Source organism: Nicotiana tomentosiformis, chromosome 4 (assembly GCF_000390325.3).
Source record: "Nicotiana tomentosiformis chromosome 4, ASM39032v3, whole genome shotgun sequence".
Lineage (NCBI taxonomy): Eukaryota > Viridiplantae > Streptophyta > Magnoliopsida > Solanales > Solanaceae > Nicotiana > Nicotiana tomentosiformis.
In genome coordinates, this window is record NC_090815.1 from 92,503,247 (window position 1) to 92,521,340 (window position 18,094).

Genomic DNA, 18,094 nt, shown 5'->3' on the forward strand with positions numbered 1-18,094 from the left:
CCCCAAGAGTAAGGTGGTGAGTTCTTGGAGGGAGGGAGCCGAGTTTTTATCGGAAACAGCCTCTGGAATTATACTGGGTTGTTGTTGTTAATCAACATGATGATCAGCTGGATATAACACACAATAAATATACCATTAAATTCTACGGTGTGTATATGGTTAAAAAATAAATAAAAAATTAAATCAATTCCAAACCCATTATCACAAGAAGAGAAGTGAGTGCATTGGTAATTAAAAATATCCATGAATAATTTGTATATTCTAGTACCTTTAATATTCATATCAATAATAATTTATGAAAATAGTGGAGCAAAAAGAACTACAACTAATTTAAATAAAAGGTAATTGGAAGATTTCAGATTACTTATTAATATATCAAGGATAATTTTGAAAAGTTTGCTGATAGTAGGGATAAATTTGGTCAAATAGTATAAAGATAAGAAATATATACGATATTTGAAAGCAGATGAATATATTGGTTGCAAACATGGGATTTTATCCTATACTCAAGCGTAGTATTCAGAAAAAAGGACAAAAGAAAAGTATTACGACGGAATGAATGGCCGAATTTTACACTTTTCCTAAAATAAGACGCGGCAGTCGCATAAACGAAGTTGTAAAATTCTCTCCTATACCCTTCCTTCTTCCCCACTTCCTCTGTACATTTGACATTTTCCCCGACATTACACCAACCCAAAAAATAAACTAATCATCACAATTCACACGACCCACAGATCCCAAAAATATCAACAACTCTCATCTACAATTTTTCATTTAATTTTCTATCAGTGAATAGTTTAATAATCTTCAAAAACTCTATAAATATATTTTAAAAAATGTCAAGCGACAGTGAGGACGAAGACGAGCTCTTACAGATCGCATTGCAGGAACAAGCTCAACGCAACATCAATTACCAGAAACCGGTTCATCAACCTTCTAAACCGGTTCGCAACTTCGTTCAGCCGCCATCGCAGCCCAACTCGAGAACCGGCGCTACCGGTAGTAATACGGCGGGGAGAAAGAACACTAACGCTGCTGCGATGCCGAAGAGCAGTAACAAGAACAGTAATCAGCAGCGGAAGTCTGTGGAAGATGACGATGATTCGGAAATCGAGATGCTGAGTATATCATCGGGCGATGAGGATTCGTCCAAGGATCGCGGGTTCGGGTCGAGGAATCGGGCAGCAAGTGGTGGAGGGAGAGCTGCACATGAGGATGATGGATTGTGGGATGGTGGTGAGCCTGATTGCTGGAAGCGTGTTGATGAATCTGAGGTATATCTATGTATTCCTTTTCTTATGCTTATTGAGCAACACTAGTAGTTCTATCTGCTTCTGTATATGCACTGTGGACACATTATACTGATGTTTGATAATATGTATGTTCAACAAGTTTATATAAGCTGAGGCAGTCTAGTTGTTATACATTTGCGCCCATGTCTAACTACCTTGTTGTTGCTACTGTCTATTTATTGATTCATTTTACTTCTCTTGAGCCGAGGATCAGCCTCTCTACCGTCATAAGTTAGGGGTAAGGTCGGCCTACACTTTACCCTCACTAGACTCTACTTGTAGGATTTCACCGGGCTTCTTGTTGTTGTTGCAGTCTAGTTGTATGTACCAGTGGCGGCATTCAAAAAAATGCAAACTTGCTCGGTGATATTGACACTCTTAATTTTCAAAGGGATTCAATAATTTATTAACCAGAACAATTATTTAAACCTTGTTTGTACGGATAATTTTCTGATGAAGGGGATTCAATTGAACCCCCTTCAACACACTTACCTCCACCACTGGTTTGTACTACTTGAATGATATATGCTTCTTAAGCTATACTAGTAGTATATGCTCCGACTCATGCCTTAAGGACTCCTCCTCGTTAGTGATATATTTCGGATGTATAAGGTCTATGAGCAGTTCTAGAGAATCTCTTTAGTTAGTAATTCTCAAAGGGGAAAAGTCTTCATCGAAAATTCTCAAAGGGGAAAAGGTTAGGATTTTGCCAAGCTTTATAGGGATTTTAAGCTGCAGAACACGAAAGCATGGACAGTCAGGCAAAAATGAAGGAAAAAGTGAAAAAAATATGTAATGGAAGAAAATATGACTTGAAAATATATTCACAAACAAGGGCAAATGAAATGAAAATACTAAACTCAAGTGAGATATATGAATAAAATCATGAAACCATTTGAAATTTCTAATAGAGATGCAAAGGTGAGGCTTTAAGTTTCTGATATAGGTTTAGTGACTAGGTTTCTAATGTTAAACTATCTAATTCATGTTCTTAGTCAGTACCTAATTTGTTCATTACCATTTCGTTAACAATGAACATATCAACTGCTAGTAATTGTTCATGTTTGGTTCTTCTCTTTAGGAAAAAGTAGAGCCCATTGGCAAACAGGTGCACGGTTTTAGCGCCTTGGTGGCAGCCTAACATAAACTCTATTTTAAATACTGATAAAAAAACACTGTTTAAAGTATACGATTAAAGAATTTGCTTCAATGGATAACCTCTTTGCACATATCTGTTTGTACTATAGTTGCTTACTATTTCTAGTAACGTTCTTTACTATAAGCCTGTTTGCATTTTTTGAATAGTTTTTGGAATTCGCATTACTTGGATTGTTCATTTTTAAGGGAATTAGTCTTTAGGTCTTGTTATACCAATATGGAGCTATATGTAAAATTATTTACCTTACAAAAAATAATCAGGAGGAGCAATATGTATTTGTGTTATTGGTTAAACAGTCTTCTTTATCTTTTGTAAATAAATCAGAGGCTGTGAGTGGTAGTTCCCTTTCTGTGTGGCAATTGATATTTAAACATGATGAATAAGTATTGAAATTTACTTATTGAAAATCTTTGCAGCTAAGACGCAGAGTTCGTGAGATGAGGGAGGCAAGAGTGGTTCCAACCACTCAAAAGCCTGAGCCAGAGAAGACAGCTGTACCACAAAAAGCTCTTAATAATTTGCAGTCTTTTCCTCGTGGCATGGAATGCATCGATCCTCTGAAGTTGGGGTACTTCTCTTCTTGTTTAAGATCTGGCTTGGGAAAGTGCTTTCTCCTGATACTTGTGCTTACCGGGATGCTGATGCTGTTTTCCTAATGACAGGATAGTTGACAACAGAACATTACGGTTAATCAGTGAGACCTTACAAAGTTCCCCATCCATAGGCGACAGAGATCATTTAGACCCCAAAGTTCGTGGTATTTAATTCTGTCACCATTTTTTTTTATTCTATAATGCTGCCTGTTTTTGATTCATTATTTTCCTCGGACCACATTTGGTCAGCACTATCTGGGAAAATGGGAAAAGAATTATGGTTGAGCCCCTTCAAAGTCATTGTTATCAAGTGTATGTGTAGATGCAGTGATAAATATGAAGATTGATCTTCATAACAAGATTTACTGGATTGAATGATTTCGTATTATGGGGTTGGATGATATCAAGCTTATGTTCCTGCGGCTGTCAGGTGCTTGTGGTTTCAATTATGGGGATCTTATTTGTGATGTATTACAAACTTGTGTTGTGATTACCTTTAGGTCTGTCATAGTGCACTTTATCTCCATTTCTGTTTATTCTTGTGGCATCAGGTAAATCAGGACCTCAAGCAGCTTTTTGACAGTCTTATTGCCTTTGTGGTTGAGCCTTAGGGAAATGATTTGTGCTTGTTTACTCTTTAGTACAAAAATAAAAAATAAAAAAGTAAAATTGATTTGTTCTTGTCTACTAGAAAATACCATATTGTGGTGTGAGAAAGCATGTGAAGCTTGGATTGCGAGTATAAGGTTATCTTCAATGTTGTAGCACTGCAATATAGTATGTCCTATAAGGAGGTATCAGACCACTCAAAGACAAGCTTAACGAGTAAATTCTGACAGCAGTAAAGGATTGCTTTTACTGATGTGTGGATTTTTCAAAGGATTAATCCTAGTAGATAAATGATAATAATGGGTAATGGAGGTCAATTTTTTCATTTTCATATTTACCAAATTCTATAACAATTTTCTTATTAGTGTCATTCAACTAATAAAATGAGGTCATTTCTACTTGTTTCAAAAGAAGTCATTTGAAGGAGAACCTTTATACTCTCCTCAAATGAACCTATGTCTTTACTATTTTTATTATCTACACTAGTTTTCTTACAAGTTCTTGCATAATCTTGCAGAGAGGTTGAATTACTTTTCTGAGAAATTTGACCCGAAGTTGTTTCTGTCTCGGATCCACCAAGACACTAGCGCTTCAGAGTTAGAATCAGGTGCTCTTGCTGTAAAGACTGATCTTAAAGGACGTACACTGCAGAAAAAACAGTTGGTTAAAGAAAATTTTGACTGCTTTGTGTCCTGCAAAACAACAATTGATGGTGAGCTTTACGTCCTGTAGCACGTGCTACTTTGGTCTTACCTTCATTTATGATAGAAAATGCTTAGTTTGGCGGCAATGTTTCCTTTTTGTAGATATTGAATCAAAGTTAAGACGGATTGAGGAAGACCCTGAAGGTTCTGGAACCTCTCACTTATTTAATTGTATCGAAGGAGTTAGTTCAATTGCTAATCGTGCTTTTGGGCCACTATTTGAAAGACAGGTATGTAGGCTCAATTCATTATATTTTATTAATACATGTAATAAAATTTGAGTGTGTAAGTCTGGTTCTTTACTTCTCTTGAATATGGATGGTACTTTATGTTTTTTTTTTAAAAAACTTTTGTGAGTGTAAACATTATTGTGTAGGCTCAAGCTGAGAAGATAAGATCTGTTCAAGGAATGCTGCAGAGGTTCCGAACACTATTTAACTTGCCCAGCACGATTCGTGAGAGCATTAGTAGTGGTGAATATGACCTGGCAGTCAGGGAGTACAGGAAAGCAAAGTCAATCGTTCTGCCTTCTCATGTATGGATGACCTAGTTAATGCTATGAATTTAACATATGCTTGTGTTGTATGCGTTATCCTCCAAGTGAGAATGGCGTATAGAGTTTTAATATGATTGTTTTACGTGTGCCTTTCTGTGGTTAGCCTTTATATTTCCTGGCCTTATTAATCTGTTTTATAGTCATTATAATTGGTGCTACCAGTAATTGATTATGCTTGGATCCTATCATATATTGTAGTTTAGGACTTCTTTGCAGAAGCTTCTCCTATGTATGCAATTGACAATTTTGCTTTTTAAAAAAAATAAAAAATGATTTGCTTAATGTACAGGTGCAAGCACCTCCTTGATGCCTTATTTGATGAGACCTTGAATTTAATTATTTGAGAGAAGTATTTTAGGTGCTTTAGACATCCTCTGTTTCTGACTGCGTGTATACAATTGACGATTTTGCTTTTTTACTAACAATTTGTTTAATGTACTGGTGCGAGCACCTCCTTGATGCCTTATTTGATGAGACCTTGTATTTAATAATTTAAGAAAAGTATTTTATGTGCTTTAGACATCCTCTGCTGCTTCTCACTGTGTTCTGATTAGTTAAGCTGATTAAAACTTGACAGAGTTCCATATTTTCATGGCTTAGTTTTGATTTCGTTGTAGTCATGTTCCAGTTGACATTGTTATATGCTCCTTAACATGTTGGGTTCAATAATAGTCTGATGCTTAACCTTTTTTGATTAGTTTCTGACCTAAATCGATTTACTGTTTGCATCTCTTTGTCTTTCTTAATATTTTTCATAGTTATTCATAGTTTTTGCCCTATCTGTGTTACTCACTCTTGATTGAATATCTTTCCGTCAGGTTGGAATTTTGAAGCGTGTGCTTGAGGAGGTTGAAAGAGTTATGCAAGAATTTAAAAGCAAGCTTTATAAGTCTCTGGAAGATCCTCAGATTGACCTAACAAATGTAAGTTATGGTTACCATCTTGAGTTCAACATTAAAAAGTCAAAAAGTTATGACCAGTGCATGATTAGGACGTTACTGTAGATAGTTTGGTTCTCTTAAAGTCCACAAGGAGGTGTTCTTTAATATACACTTGGATTGTTGAAACTTGAAAGACTAAAGATCTCAGAACTCTTCTCTTGCTAAACTTAAAAATGTGAAAATATATCTCGAGCTTTCAATTTGTGGATTAGGGATAGTCCTAGGACCTTTCAACTTCCTTTGCTTCCTTTCCCCTTTCTATCAGACATCCACTTCTGTTTTGGTGACCCGTCACCTGTTGAGGCCATTCTATTTGACTACTTATGTCATATCCATTTGAGCTACCTATTTTTGGGATAAATAGTGATTACATATAAAGAAATGGGATAACCCCATATATGAGAGGTATACAACATTAGACTCTAATACAAGGAGCCTACTTGTTTTCTGCAAGGAGGCATATCACTCTTTTGCTGTGTCTTGTCTAGCTAATACTTGTTTTTTTCTTGTTAATGCTAAATTGTGATAGGATTGAAATGCCTCAAACATGTTCTTTTATAGTGTCCTTTTAAGTTCATAATGATTTAGGGTATCCTTTTGTACTGTTACTGCTGTCTAGGGACTTGATTGGTGTTCTTCTTTTATAAAATTATGGGTATCTTATAATTGTATATTAGCTGGTTAATTTACTGAGCGAGCTTTCCTGGCTGCAAATAGCTTCTCCTAACGCTCTCTTTTGAGTCTAAATTCTAAAGCACTTCTTGGAATTTGGGAGGTCATGATCAACGTTAGGTTGCTCAAAGCTTAGCAAGGTTTAAGCATCAACATGTAAAGTTCCTTTGTATATCATCACCGTACTTTTACTTGAAGCAGTGAGCCATATTAATAGTTTTCTTCAGACCTCCTTTTCGTGATGTATGGTAGGGTGCAAACTTGTTGATCACCTCGCACCTGCTATCTGAATTTATTTTCTTGTTTCCTGTGTATAAGATAGAACTGAATACACATAGAGGTAACTAATTTATTCATATTGAAGTGTGCCTATATCATCTATCAAATGTCTTATATGAGTAGACAATCAGCCTGATAAATTGATATCGGACTGCAATCTCAATGTAACTGCCTTTTGCTGTGTGATAAAGAACTTCCAGACAAATGTTTGGATATCTTGCTACATATATGAAGGAGAAATGTGATATTCTCTGCTAAAGAAGGGTGAAATTGCTTATATCAAGGTATGTCAGGTCTCAATTGCCGGATTACTGAGGGTACACCAAACAGTTCTGATAATTGGTTACCCTGCACTTGAATTATGGACCTTATATTTGTGTGCAACCATCTAAATGCAGATACTTTAAATTGTCACTTTCTACGTTTAAGGAAAATTTAAAATATTTTCCTATAAATACTTGTTACTCGTATTTGACTTTAATTGCTTCATGCAGCTTGAAAATAATGTGAGACTCTTGTTGGAGTTGGAACCCGAATCAGATCCTGTGTGGCACTATTTGAATATACAGGTGAGGACTCTAAGGTCCAATCATCAGTTTCTATTTTTGTTCCTAGTTTCTTTTTCTTTTACTAGAAAGACAATTTTATTGAACATAAAGCCTTGTGAGACTAACAATTGAAACAAAAGATCGACCAATTGACAAGATATAATGTTACATCATGAGTTGTTTTATAGCAACTGCTAACTCCACTATGAGTTTTGTTACCGGTTGAACTCATGGTTGTTTGATGTCTCTTAACCTTTCGATTGAACCCATTGATTGAACCTATTAAGTTCCCATGTTGATTGAGGGTATGAGAAGTTGTCTCCTTGGGTGGTTTTGGACAATTTTTACCTCATAAGCAAGGTTTTGGATTGAGCAGGCTCAAGGTCCATTTTCTTAACATGGTAAAAGGTGGGGTCAACTATTTGAATCCTCACATTCTCATTTAAGCTCAACTCATATCATCATCATACCAACTAAAAATGTAATATGAGGATTCATCATGAATTGGCAAGTTTTATGCTTTGGCAAGTTTTATGCTGGCTGCCAGCCTACCAAAACTCTCCTCCTTTATGAGCAAGCTCACATTTCATTAAAAACAGAAAACTCGTGATGGTTTGTGAAACCCTCTCTCTTCTGCATAGACCACCACAACAACAACAACAACAACAACATACCCAGTATTATCCCACACCGTGGGGTCTGGGGAGGTTAGTGTGTACGCAGACCTTACCCCTACCTTGTGAGGATAGAGAGGCTGTTTCCAATAAACCCTCAACTCTTCTGCATAGACTATAGTTGAACCATTCTGCAATGTTCTCTTTGTTGTCCCTCTGACAGAACCACAGAATCCGAGGTTTGCTTGAGAAATGCACTTTGGATCATGAATCAAGGACGGAAAATTTTCGGAATGAGATGCATGAAAGAGCTTTATCTGATGCAAAATGGAGGCAAATTCAGCAAGATTTGAACCATTCTGTAAGCCCAACTGCCTGTTATCAGAAGACATTTGATAATTAACTGGATTTAAACATTAATGTACTAATTTTCTATCCCAAATGATCATCAGTCAGATGTTGATTACTCTGATTCTCATGAAAATACATATTTGCCGGGTGATTCACAACAAGTGGAATTTAGTGGTGAAAAGGTTGATGCTCTCAGAGGAAGTTATATAAGGAGGTTAACTGCTGTAATTATCCATCATGTGCCTGCCTTTTGGAGAGTAGCTATTGCAGTTTTCAGCGGGAAATTTGCGAAGGTAATGAATTTTTCTTCCAAGTATACTTTGTAACTAGGTTGGTGCAAAATCCGAAGGATATAAACAAGATATTTTCTGATAATTTACAAAGTCAATGAGGGCCAGAGCTTTTGTGGTGTTTTTGAGTTATTTCAGTGTCGAAACAAAAGCAGTTAAATTTGCATCTTGCACTTGTCATTTTTGGGGGTTTCAATTTATGTTTTAAACAATTCAAAAAATGGATGACTATCATTGATAAGTTTGGTTAACCTCAGTTTGCTTAGTTGATTTGCATAATCTTTGAGTCTTGTAAGAACACAGTTTCTGAATACAACTTTGTGCATTAGGTTTAGAAGTAATTCTCATTTTCTGCACCCAAGGGTATGGCCTAGTGGTCAATGAAGTGGGTTGAGAACCATGAGGTTTCACGGTCAAATCCTGCGGAGGCAGGTGATTTCCTTCCATTTGTCCAAGCCTTGGTGGATAGGATTACCAGGTACCTGTGCTGGTGGGAGGTACCTGTGGAATTAGTTTAGGTGCCCGCAAGCTGCGCCGGACACCACGGTTATAAAAAGAAAAGTAATTGTCAATTTTCTTTCTTTGGTTCGTTGTTAATCTGACCTACTGATTTTACTAGTTTCTGATTGAGCTCTTATTATCTAGGACGAGAGGAAAATCCATGAAGATTGAAAACATGCAGTTAAGAAATGGTCTGATAATGTATCTACTTAATTTCAAAAAAAAGAAATGGTCTGATAACGTAAATCTTCTGTCACTGGTCGATATTAATAGATATCTAAACAAAGTTACATCTGTTATCTGCCCTTGGTTTGTAATCAAGATCCTGTTATAAAGTTAAAACATGTCAAACACCAAAGAGCTTGATAAACACAAAGAGGAAATATCTGATTTCTTTTGGCACTATTTAAAACTAATGATTCTCCCTCGTCCCTAAAAGAATTGGTGTTCGGAGTACGGTGCTGAACTTATCTAATTCAGTGTGAATTTGGACATTGATTTCTTAAATATTTAATGTAAAATTTATTTATTTAAAAACTAAATAAAAAGTACTATAAGTAACATTTTTATTGTTAAAATATTTAAAAGCTTTTTTTTAAAATGGGTAACGGGTATATTAAAACATCAGCACAAAGGAAGTGCTGGAATTCATATTTACAGATTACAAAATGCAAAAATATCACCTGCACATCTCACAGGGATCGTATGACATCTATGATAGATTCTGCTTCATCTACATATTTTTCTTTACAACAAAAGTGAAATAACTAAATACAATTCATCTTAATCTTCTGTACCGAGCTACTTCTATCTTCAAAGCATCTTGCATTCCTTTCTTTCCATAGTGTCCACCAGATGCATGCTGGGATGATCTTCCACCAACTCTTCTGCTTTACACAACCACCTGAATATTTAAAAGCTTTTTGAAAAGAGTGTTGTCAAAGAAAAACTCTTTGACTCCGTAAAGATGACGTTTGTTACTGTCCGGCACTATCTTATTACTGGGATTTTGCTTTTTTTTTTCATAGTGATTCTAAAAAATATGGCTCCCCTATTAGTGTTTGTGTCATTATTCTTGGGACGACACATTCAAGGCGAAGCAACTACATAGTGTTAACGGTGCTTACAATGCTGTTCTACATCGTGGTGTCAAAAGTAACTCTTATCACCCCAACAACACTTCACCCCCAACTAAAAGCACCCTTCAATCCCTCATCTTCACCAGAGCCAAAATTCCTTTTCTTGAGAATTGATGACAACCCACAAATTTGCAAATGAAATTGCACGTAGAACTATCCAACGGGAACAAAGGGGTAAGCGGGTTCTTTGAGCGGGGAAGGGTGGTTTACTGGTGGTAGTAGATTTGTACGTTGAAATCAAAAAACAAAGCTAAAAGGGAACAATGGCTATTAATTTCACATCGGATAAGAATAAGGGGGTAATAGAACGCCCGTAAAGTTTAGGTGTGTAACTGAGTTCTGGGGACAAGTTTGAGGGGTAACTTGTGTATTTTCCCTATAAGATATGCAGTCTCATCTCTCAACATTTGTTATTTATTTCCATCCGCTAGTTTCTTTGATCTCAATGGACCTTTCTTCTGGTTCTGTAGTCTTCTCAAGTATCCTCTGATTCAAATATGAATGCCTCTGCGAACAAAAGTGAAGAAAAAGCGGGAGATGGGAAGTACTCAAATCATTCACTTGATGAAGTTGCTGGGATGGTTCGCAGTACTATATCAGCTTATGAATCCAAGGTAATTGTCCAATCTTGATGGTAGGAGAGTAAAGTATAGATATATATGTAATCTTTGAGTAGTTTGTGGACTTTGTTGTCTTCCATTTATGGTTGTAATAGGAATAGTTATCGGAAATTTCCCCACTTCCAAATTTGTCCTGCCAAAAAGAAAAAAATTTGACTATCACTTCCAAACTTTTTGCTTTTCAATCAATGAGGATCGAGGCCTGCTGCACATTACTTCTCTTTGTTCTATTTGTTTTGCTGGGAAGGGGTTTTATTTTATTGAGGTCACTATTATGTAATTCTTTGCTGGGAAGGGGTTTTGTTGAGCTCACTATTATGTAATTACTCCGAATTATCTAAAGAGCAGCCTTTCGAAGGCGTTTTATAATGAAAACGTATCCCCAGTGAAAACCTCTCTATGTAAACTTTTCACCCATGTTTGTCTGTGTTAGCATAACCTTTCCAGCACTTTTTGACTTAGGACGCAGTTGGTTTCAGTTTATCTATGAAAGTCTATATCGGAGGAGGAAGTTAGATTCATTGGACGGTTGCGGCTCACAGTATCTAGATTTGAAGTACTCCATTGCCTTTCCTTCTTTCAGACAGTATGATTACTGTGACAAATCTAAGCATGACTACACCCAAACTGCTTAAGCTCTTTACTTCAGTTTGTTGGCTTTGTACCCTTTTTAAGTTTTCACATTCTTTTACACTAGGAGCAAGCTGTAGTTAGTCTTTCTGTTATCAACCTCGTTTTGGCATTCCAGAAAACAAATTTGCAACTAGGCTTTGCAATTGATTTGTATGTCCCGGGGTGAAAGAGGTGTAACATCTTACGATTTCATATGTTCGTTTTGCTTCTTTTTAATGCATCTGAGTATTGAAGTTACTCCCACAGGTCCAGAATGCATTTGGGGATCTTGAAGAATCAAATATTCTTTGCTCATACATGAGTGATGCCATAAAGGAGATATCCAAAGCATGTCAAGCTTTTGAAGCAAAAGAATCAGCGCCTTCAGTTGCTAGTACGTAAATTTTAGAGTTGCTTAGACTATTGTGCATGAGAGGTATCTGATTGACTTTATTCCTTCGTAACAGTTGCAGCACTGCGAACACTTCAGTGTGAGGTCTCAAAAGTTTACATATTGAGGCTCTGTTCATGGATGCGGACTACAGTTGAAGAGATATCAAAAGATGAATCCTGGGTCCCAGTATCTATTTTAGAAAGGAATAGATCTCCATATACCATTTCTTCCTTGCCTTTGGCTTTCCATTCAATTATCACATCTGCAATGGATCAGATCAATTCGTAAGTTGTAGAGGTTTGTTACATGCTGTACATATTTATACATAAAGACATAAGTATCCAGTTACCCCTACATATGGCAGTAAGTTGAACGGTCTGGGTAGCTATGATTCTCTCATTATGTAACATGTTTGCTACTTTGACATTTACTGTTACTTCCTTATTTTTTTAAAAAGTTGCTTTGACATTACTTGTCAAAAAAAAAAAAAAGGGAAAAAAGCTTCGACACTGGGAAGTGTTTCAAATCTAGGGTTGCAAGACTTTAGAATGAGTACATGACTTAAGAAAGAGTGAATAAGTGGTAATTTGCACCTATGTGAGCCTTAGACCAGCTTTATTAAACATCACTTGGTTCCCTTGAATGAGGAAACTTGACGAAGGAATTGTTAACTTTTCGTTGTCTTTGGAAGCTATAAGCCCTTAAGAACTCGCTAAATCAAGGGTCATTTGTGGCTTTGCATACGTAATCTGAACTTCTAAACTAAAATTTTTGACTAGGTTCACTACATTTATATACCACTTGTATATGGGTGAAAATTTTATTTTATAAATTAGGTAAAAATTTAACCAAAAGGTACCTCTTACTTACGTTAGAAAGATTATGCTGCAGTTATAATTATTGATAAGACTTGTCTTTTCACTAGAAAGAAAGTTTTGCTAATGAGAATAGCTGTCACAAAGATTAGAACCTGAAGATGACTAATTCTACTTTCTCTGGGACCTCTAGAACAGATAGAGATGTGATAGACCATATAGAGGTTCCACTGATTCTCCTCCCACTCCTTATGTACTAAATTTAAGGCGGTTTTAGAATTTACTGGTTCTACAGTCTGTCCACGTACGCCATTCACTGGCAAATGGCGAGAAGGTACAATTCCCTCAAATCTTACCTTTCCAGCTATGATCAAGTCTTGGAGTTTAGTGCTAAAAACTCATTAAATGAGTGAGAGAGAACAAAAGATTTCTTAAGTATTCTTGCAAAACAATAACAAAAACATATTTCATTATTACAGTGTTTGTTAAATAATGTACCAAGGACTTGATTGTTCTAGGTCTTCTCAAATGTGATGGTAATTGAAGTCTCTGTTACCTTTTAAACTTAAGTGGAACCTTTGCTTAATAGAAGAGGCGAAGGGAAATTCCTGAGATATATTGAGGAATGAGGAAAGCACATACAGATTTAGTGAAAATATGAGTAACACTATAAAGCTGAGTAACAAAGTGATGAATAAAGAGATACCAAAAGGATCGTGTATTTGTTCATACTAGCTATTATTCAAATTTTTGCAAGGATGGAGTGGACATTGCAAGAAAAGGAGTCCCCTACTGAGAATGTGTAAAGATAAGATGGAAGCATCTGAAGGCGCAAACCGCAGATGATGGATATCACTAATCCTTTTAGGATCAAATTGAGGTGTGATTGCCTGCTCTTAATGATAGAAAAGGCGAATAGAGATGGGCGGGATTGTGAATGATTTCTCGTGAGATTTCTAAAAGTATCCCAAGGCCCCAAAAATCATTCTGCTTAGGAAGATGCATAAACTCTTAGTTAAGAAGAGGTTGATTCTTCAACACCTCCTATCTCTCCTCAAGAGAGTCATGTATGATTTAATCTTTCTGACTCCTTTAGAGTTTTGGGAATCACCAACTGATTAAGTGTTTATCTTTAACAAAGGTTAAAAGTTAGAACATTCTAGTAGGTTTTCCGTCATGCTGTTTATTTGTTGTTGGAGGGACATGGAAGTGTGATGTCTTTTAGGATGGGTGGAACCTAATATTATTAGCTGTGGATAGTAATTCATTTTGGTTTGCGCGGGATATGGATATCCTTACCTGGTCGAAAATCATATCCGTGTCTGACCTTTATCCCGAAAAGGGAAAAAAATGAAAACAGGAAGCAAAAAGGCATATCCATCTCTGAGATTTGACAATGAGTGGATAAAATGGTAATATACTTTACTGAGAACCATACTACTAAGATATTTTGTCTGAATTGGTGGACGACTTTTTGTTTGTGGACCCCTTGTAAGAGGTTCTAGGATCATGCCTAATATCATATCACTGCTAGAAAAACACATTGCTCTCAGTACATATGTATGTCACAGCTTTGACCTTTTTTTGATAAATAAAGGAGGTAGCAGCTGTATAGTACTAAGGAGCCAAAGGCGTAAAAAGGGACCCATGCTTCTTTAATTAACACGAGGAGTCCATGAAGTCCAAATATGTATCCATGTCATTTTCTTTCCACGTGATTTATTTTTAGTGCCTGGGCATTGGAAGACGAAGTTAGAACTTTCTGCCTTTTCTGCTGTCTACCTCTAGAATTGATTGTGCATAGGCATCAAAAACAATATCAAATGGAAGTTAACATAGAGATTTTTGTTTCCTCAGTGTCTCTTAAGCAGCATTTATATCCGTGTTCATGCTACGTAGGGACTTAAAGCACATCTCCTCCCTCAATGGTTAAAAATTTGCAAGGAAATCGATCAAAAGTATCTCCATTCACTCTAGGCACATCTCCTCCCTCAGTGGTTAAAAAGTTACAAGGAAATCTATCAAAAGGTTGAATAATTCTTGTAAGCAAAGATGAACTCTTCTTGTGGTAAGCCGCATTTGACAGTGTATTTAGGCCATCAGAGAACAAGTCTGTTACTTTATTATGAGAGTTTAAGTATGTCCCAACTTTTGTTCGGTTCTTACTTTTTCGTTAGCTAAGCTTTTATTCTTTCCAGAATGATTGTGTCTTTGCGGAATGAGGCGATGAAGTCAGAAGACATATTCTTGCAGCTTCAAGGAATCCAGGAATCTGTTAGACTTGCCTTCTTGAATTGTTTGCTGAATTTTGCTGGTACGTAGAAGTTGATACCTTAGCATTTCAGTAGCTGAAAGACTTCAGAGCTTGATACAAATTGTTTTCCCTGATAATTATAGGTCATCTGGAGCAAATTGGAAGTCAGCTTAACCTGAATAAATCCAACAAAGAAAGTCCATATTTTCAAAATGGATATCTTGAACCAGAAGAAAAATCATCTGATCCCCTACCAGGAAGTATTGTTGATCCACTTCGACAGCTGCTGATGGTTCTAAGTAATATTGGATATTGTAAAGATGAACTTGCTCGTGAATTGTACTGCAAATACAAACAAATTTGGCTGCAGTCGAGGTACAAAATTACTTTCTGCTCTTTAGTTTACACATTTAGTTAAAAGCACTTTAATGATATCTTGCTCCAAAATATATAAGAAATATTGGAAAATCCCAGCAAGTAAGCTGGATAGACTTAGGAATGTTATTTCTTATATTAGCATCATGCAGAACGGATTTCAAGGTGAGATTCATAAAATGGTTGGTTGCACTGGACATTACTGGTTTGCACATTTTGCATAGAACTCTTATTCTTATGTTGAATAAGAAAAAATGAGAAGACTGTGTTGATCATTTCCTAGGCCTTTTCTCCCTCGACTTTGGCAAGTTTTTTGTTTAACTGCCAAATATTATGTTTAACATCATGTCATTATGATATCTACTTTAGAGGTAAGGATGAAGAGGACAGTGATATCCAAGAATTGATTATGTCTTTTGCTGGGCTTGAAGAGAAGGTCCTTGAACAGTACACTTTTGCAAAGGTATGACATAAAACTATTGTATCAATTTTTACCTGGAAGAATCTAAAAGAGAAATAGAACCTTGAGTCGAGAAACTACTGCACGTCTCTGGAGATTCTTGAATGAGTAATATTTGCGCCAAGCATGTGGCAAAATGTTTATTCAATTATACAGTTATAGTCATTGTGCTTTCATACAAATTGCTTGTTCATGTACCTTTTTCAGAATCAAAATACAATGTGCTGCGATTAACCCTCACCCCCTAATCATTTAATTCAATACAATTGGGAGACAGGCAGTTAGATGATATATCTTTTGGTCCCTCGTGGGTGTGGAAGTTGTAAAATATCCCCCAAAAAAGAGGAAGTTGCAACATTTATGTGCTGTGCTTGATATGGTCATACATTTCTTAAATAAAGGCTCCATAATTACTATTTTTTGGCATATTTTTGTCAGACAAATTTGATTAGAACAGCAGCTATAAACTATTTCTTGGATGGCGGAGTGCAATGGGGTGCTGCGCCAGCAGTTAAGGTGAGAAAGACACTTCTCATTAACTTAGTGTGTTTTCACCTTTGAATGTTAACATGTCCTTTTCTGCCTTACAGGGTGTGCGAGATGCTGCTGTGGAATTGCTGCACACTCTAGTAGCTGTACATGCAGAGGTAAAATTCCCTGATTGTTTTATGGGCATACTGTTGCTGAACTAGTTAATTTTTAAATTTCCTTATTACTTGGTCTTCTTTGTAATATTGATTTTTCTCTTCACAGGTCTTCGCTGGTTGTAAGCCTCTACTGGACAAGACGCTTGGTATTCTTGTTGAAGGCTTAATTGATATTTTCCTAAGTCTTTTCCATGAAAATCAAGACAAAGATCTCAAAGCATTAGACGCGAATGGCTTTTGCCAGCTTATGCTTGAGGTGAATTGGCAGTCTACTGAGTCTTATAAAAAATAATGAAAAATAATAACTACATACTAAAGCTAAAAATTGACACTGTACTGTTGCTATGTTCAGTTAACTTGCGCCTCAGACATTTGTGTGCTTTGCATTTGCTTTTTGAGTACTTTTGGTTCCTCTAAGTTTACAGCATTCAATGTTGAGCCAAAAAACATAAATAGTTCCTGGGATTTTTTCTGATGGTTTGTCTGGCTAAACGTGCAGCTTGATTACTTCGAGACCATATTGAATCCTTATTTTACACATGAAGCAAGGGAGTCGCTGAAAACATTACAAGGGGTCCTCTTAGAGAAAGCAACAGAGTGTGTTGCTGAGGTTACTGAGACTCCAACTCACAGCCGCCGGCCGACACGTGGAAGTGATGATGTATTTCTGGATGACCGGCAACAAGGGATGACTGTATCACCGGATGACTTGATTGTGAGTAACACTTGCTCTCTATGCTCTTCTTTTCAGATTTTTTTTCCCGCTTACCTTCTGAGTTATCTCTACAGTTAAGATAGGACTTTCTTACAGAATATTGCTTATTATCACTGAATCCACCCGACAATTTTGCTGCTTTGCCTGGCCACAGTCCTGCCTTTCACCAAAGTGTCTAGTTTAGACAGTGTCATTGAGTTGTTTCCTCCACCTTTCTTACTTGCATTTCAATTGTGTTTTAATTCTCAGGCTCTTGCCCAGCAGTATAGTTCTGAGCTACTTCAATCTGAACTTGAGAGGACTAGAATCAATACAGCATGCTTTGTGGAATCAATTCCCCTGGACTCTGTTCCAGAATCAGCAAAGGCAGCATATGCTTCTTTTAGAGGACCTATGGATTCTCCCAGTAGAAATTTTAGGGGATCACAACATATTGGATCCCCAAGTTTCTCCAGGCCAAGACGTAGATAAATCAGTATCCATTTCTTTTGTGTCAGTTTTTCTTATGTAATGCTTGTGCAGTTGTTGTATGTTAGCAGTTCCTACATTCTTTTGTTAGAAGAGAGGAATTTTGCTGATTCATTCATGTACGGAGAATTGAAGCTGTTTTTCGCCAGTACGGTTTCAAAAGATTTTATGCAATTTTCTTTATATAAAGTTGGCTGAGTTTTAATCTTGTATTTGGTCTTATTCTACTTTCGATCCCATATATAGCTGAGGGGTATACCGTGGACAGACCACCTTGTGTTGCTACAAGTAGCTAATTACTCCGTCTGGTTTTACCACACCATTGGGTATGTGTATCCTTCTAGTCGTTTGCTCAAAGCAAATTTTAGATTGGGCCAATGTCGTTGGGAGTCCGTATGCTTCAACTTACGTCTAGAATTCTGTCTCAGCTGCTGTCATCTGGTATCATTGCTCTAGACTAACAGACTAACTCGGGGTTGGATAAAA

At 36.6% G+C, this 18,094-nt stretch overlaps 1 protein-coding gene across 1 annotated transcript; it reads left to right on the forward strand.

Annotated features, from left to right (window-relative positions):
• Nucleotides 1-606: 606 nt before the first annotated feature.
• Nucleotides 607-17,797, forward strand: LOC104110809 (exocyst complex component SEC5A-like). The gene is made up of 21 exons (XM_009620365.4): nt 607-1,274; nt 2,868-3,019; nt 3,114-3,208; nt 4,171-4,365; nt 4,460-4,587; nt 4,734-4,892; nt 5,732-5,836; nt 7,300-7,374; nt 8,191-8,328; nt 8,420-8,611; nt 10,719-10,862; nt 11,748-11,874; nt 11,948-12,158; nt 14,888-15,003; nt 15,087-15,318; nt 15,688-15,781; nt 16,217-16,294; nt 16,369-16,425; nt 16,532-16,681; nt 16,925-17,140; nt 17,390-17,797. Exons 1-21 carry the CDS (start codon nt 837-839, stop codon nt 17,609-17,611), a joined length of 3,324 nt encoding a protein of 1,107 aa, XP_009618660.1. The 5' UTR covers nt 607-836; the 3' UTR covers nt 17,612-17,797.
• The last annotated feature ends 297 nt before the right edge of the window (nt 17,798-18,094 follow it).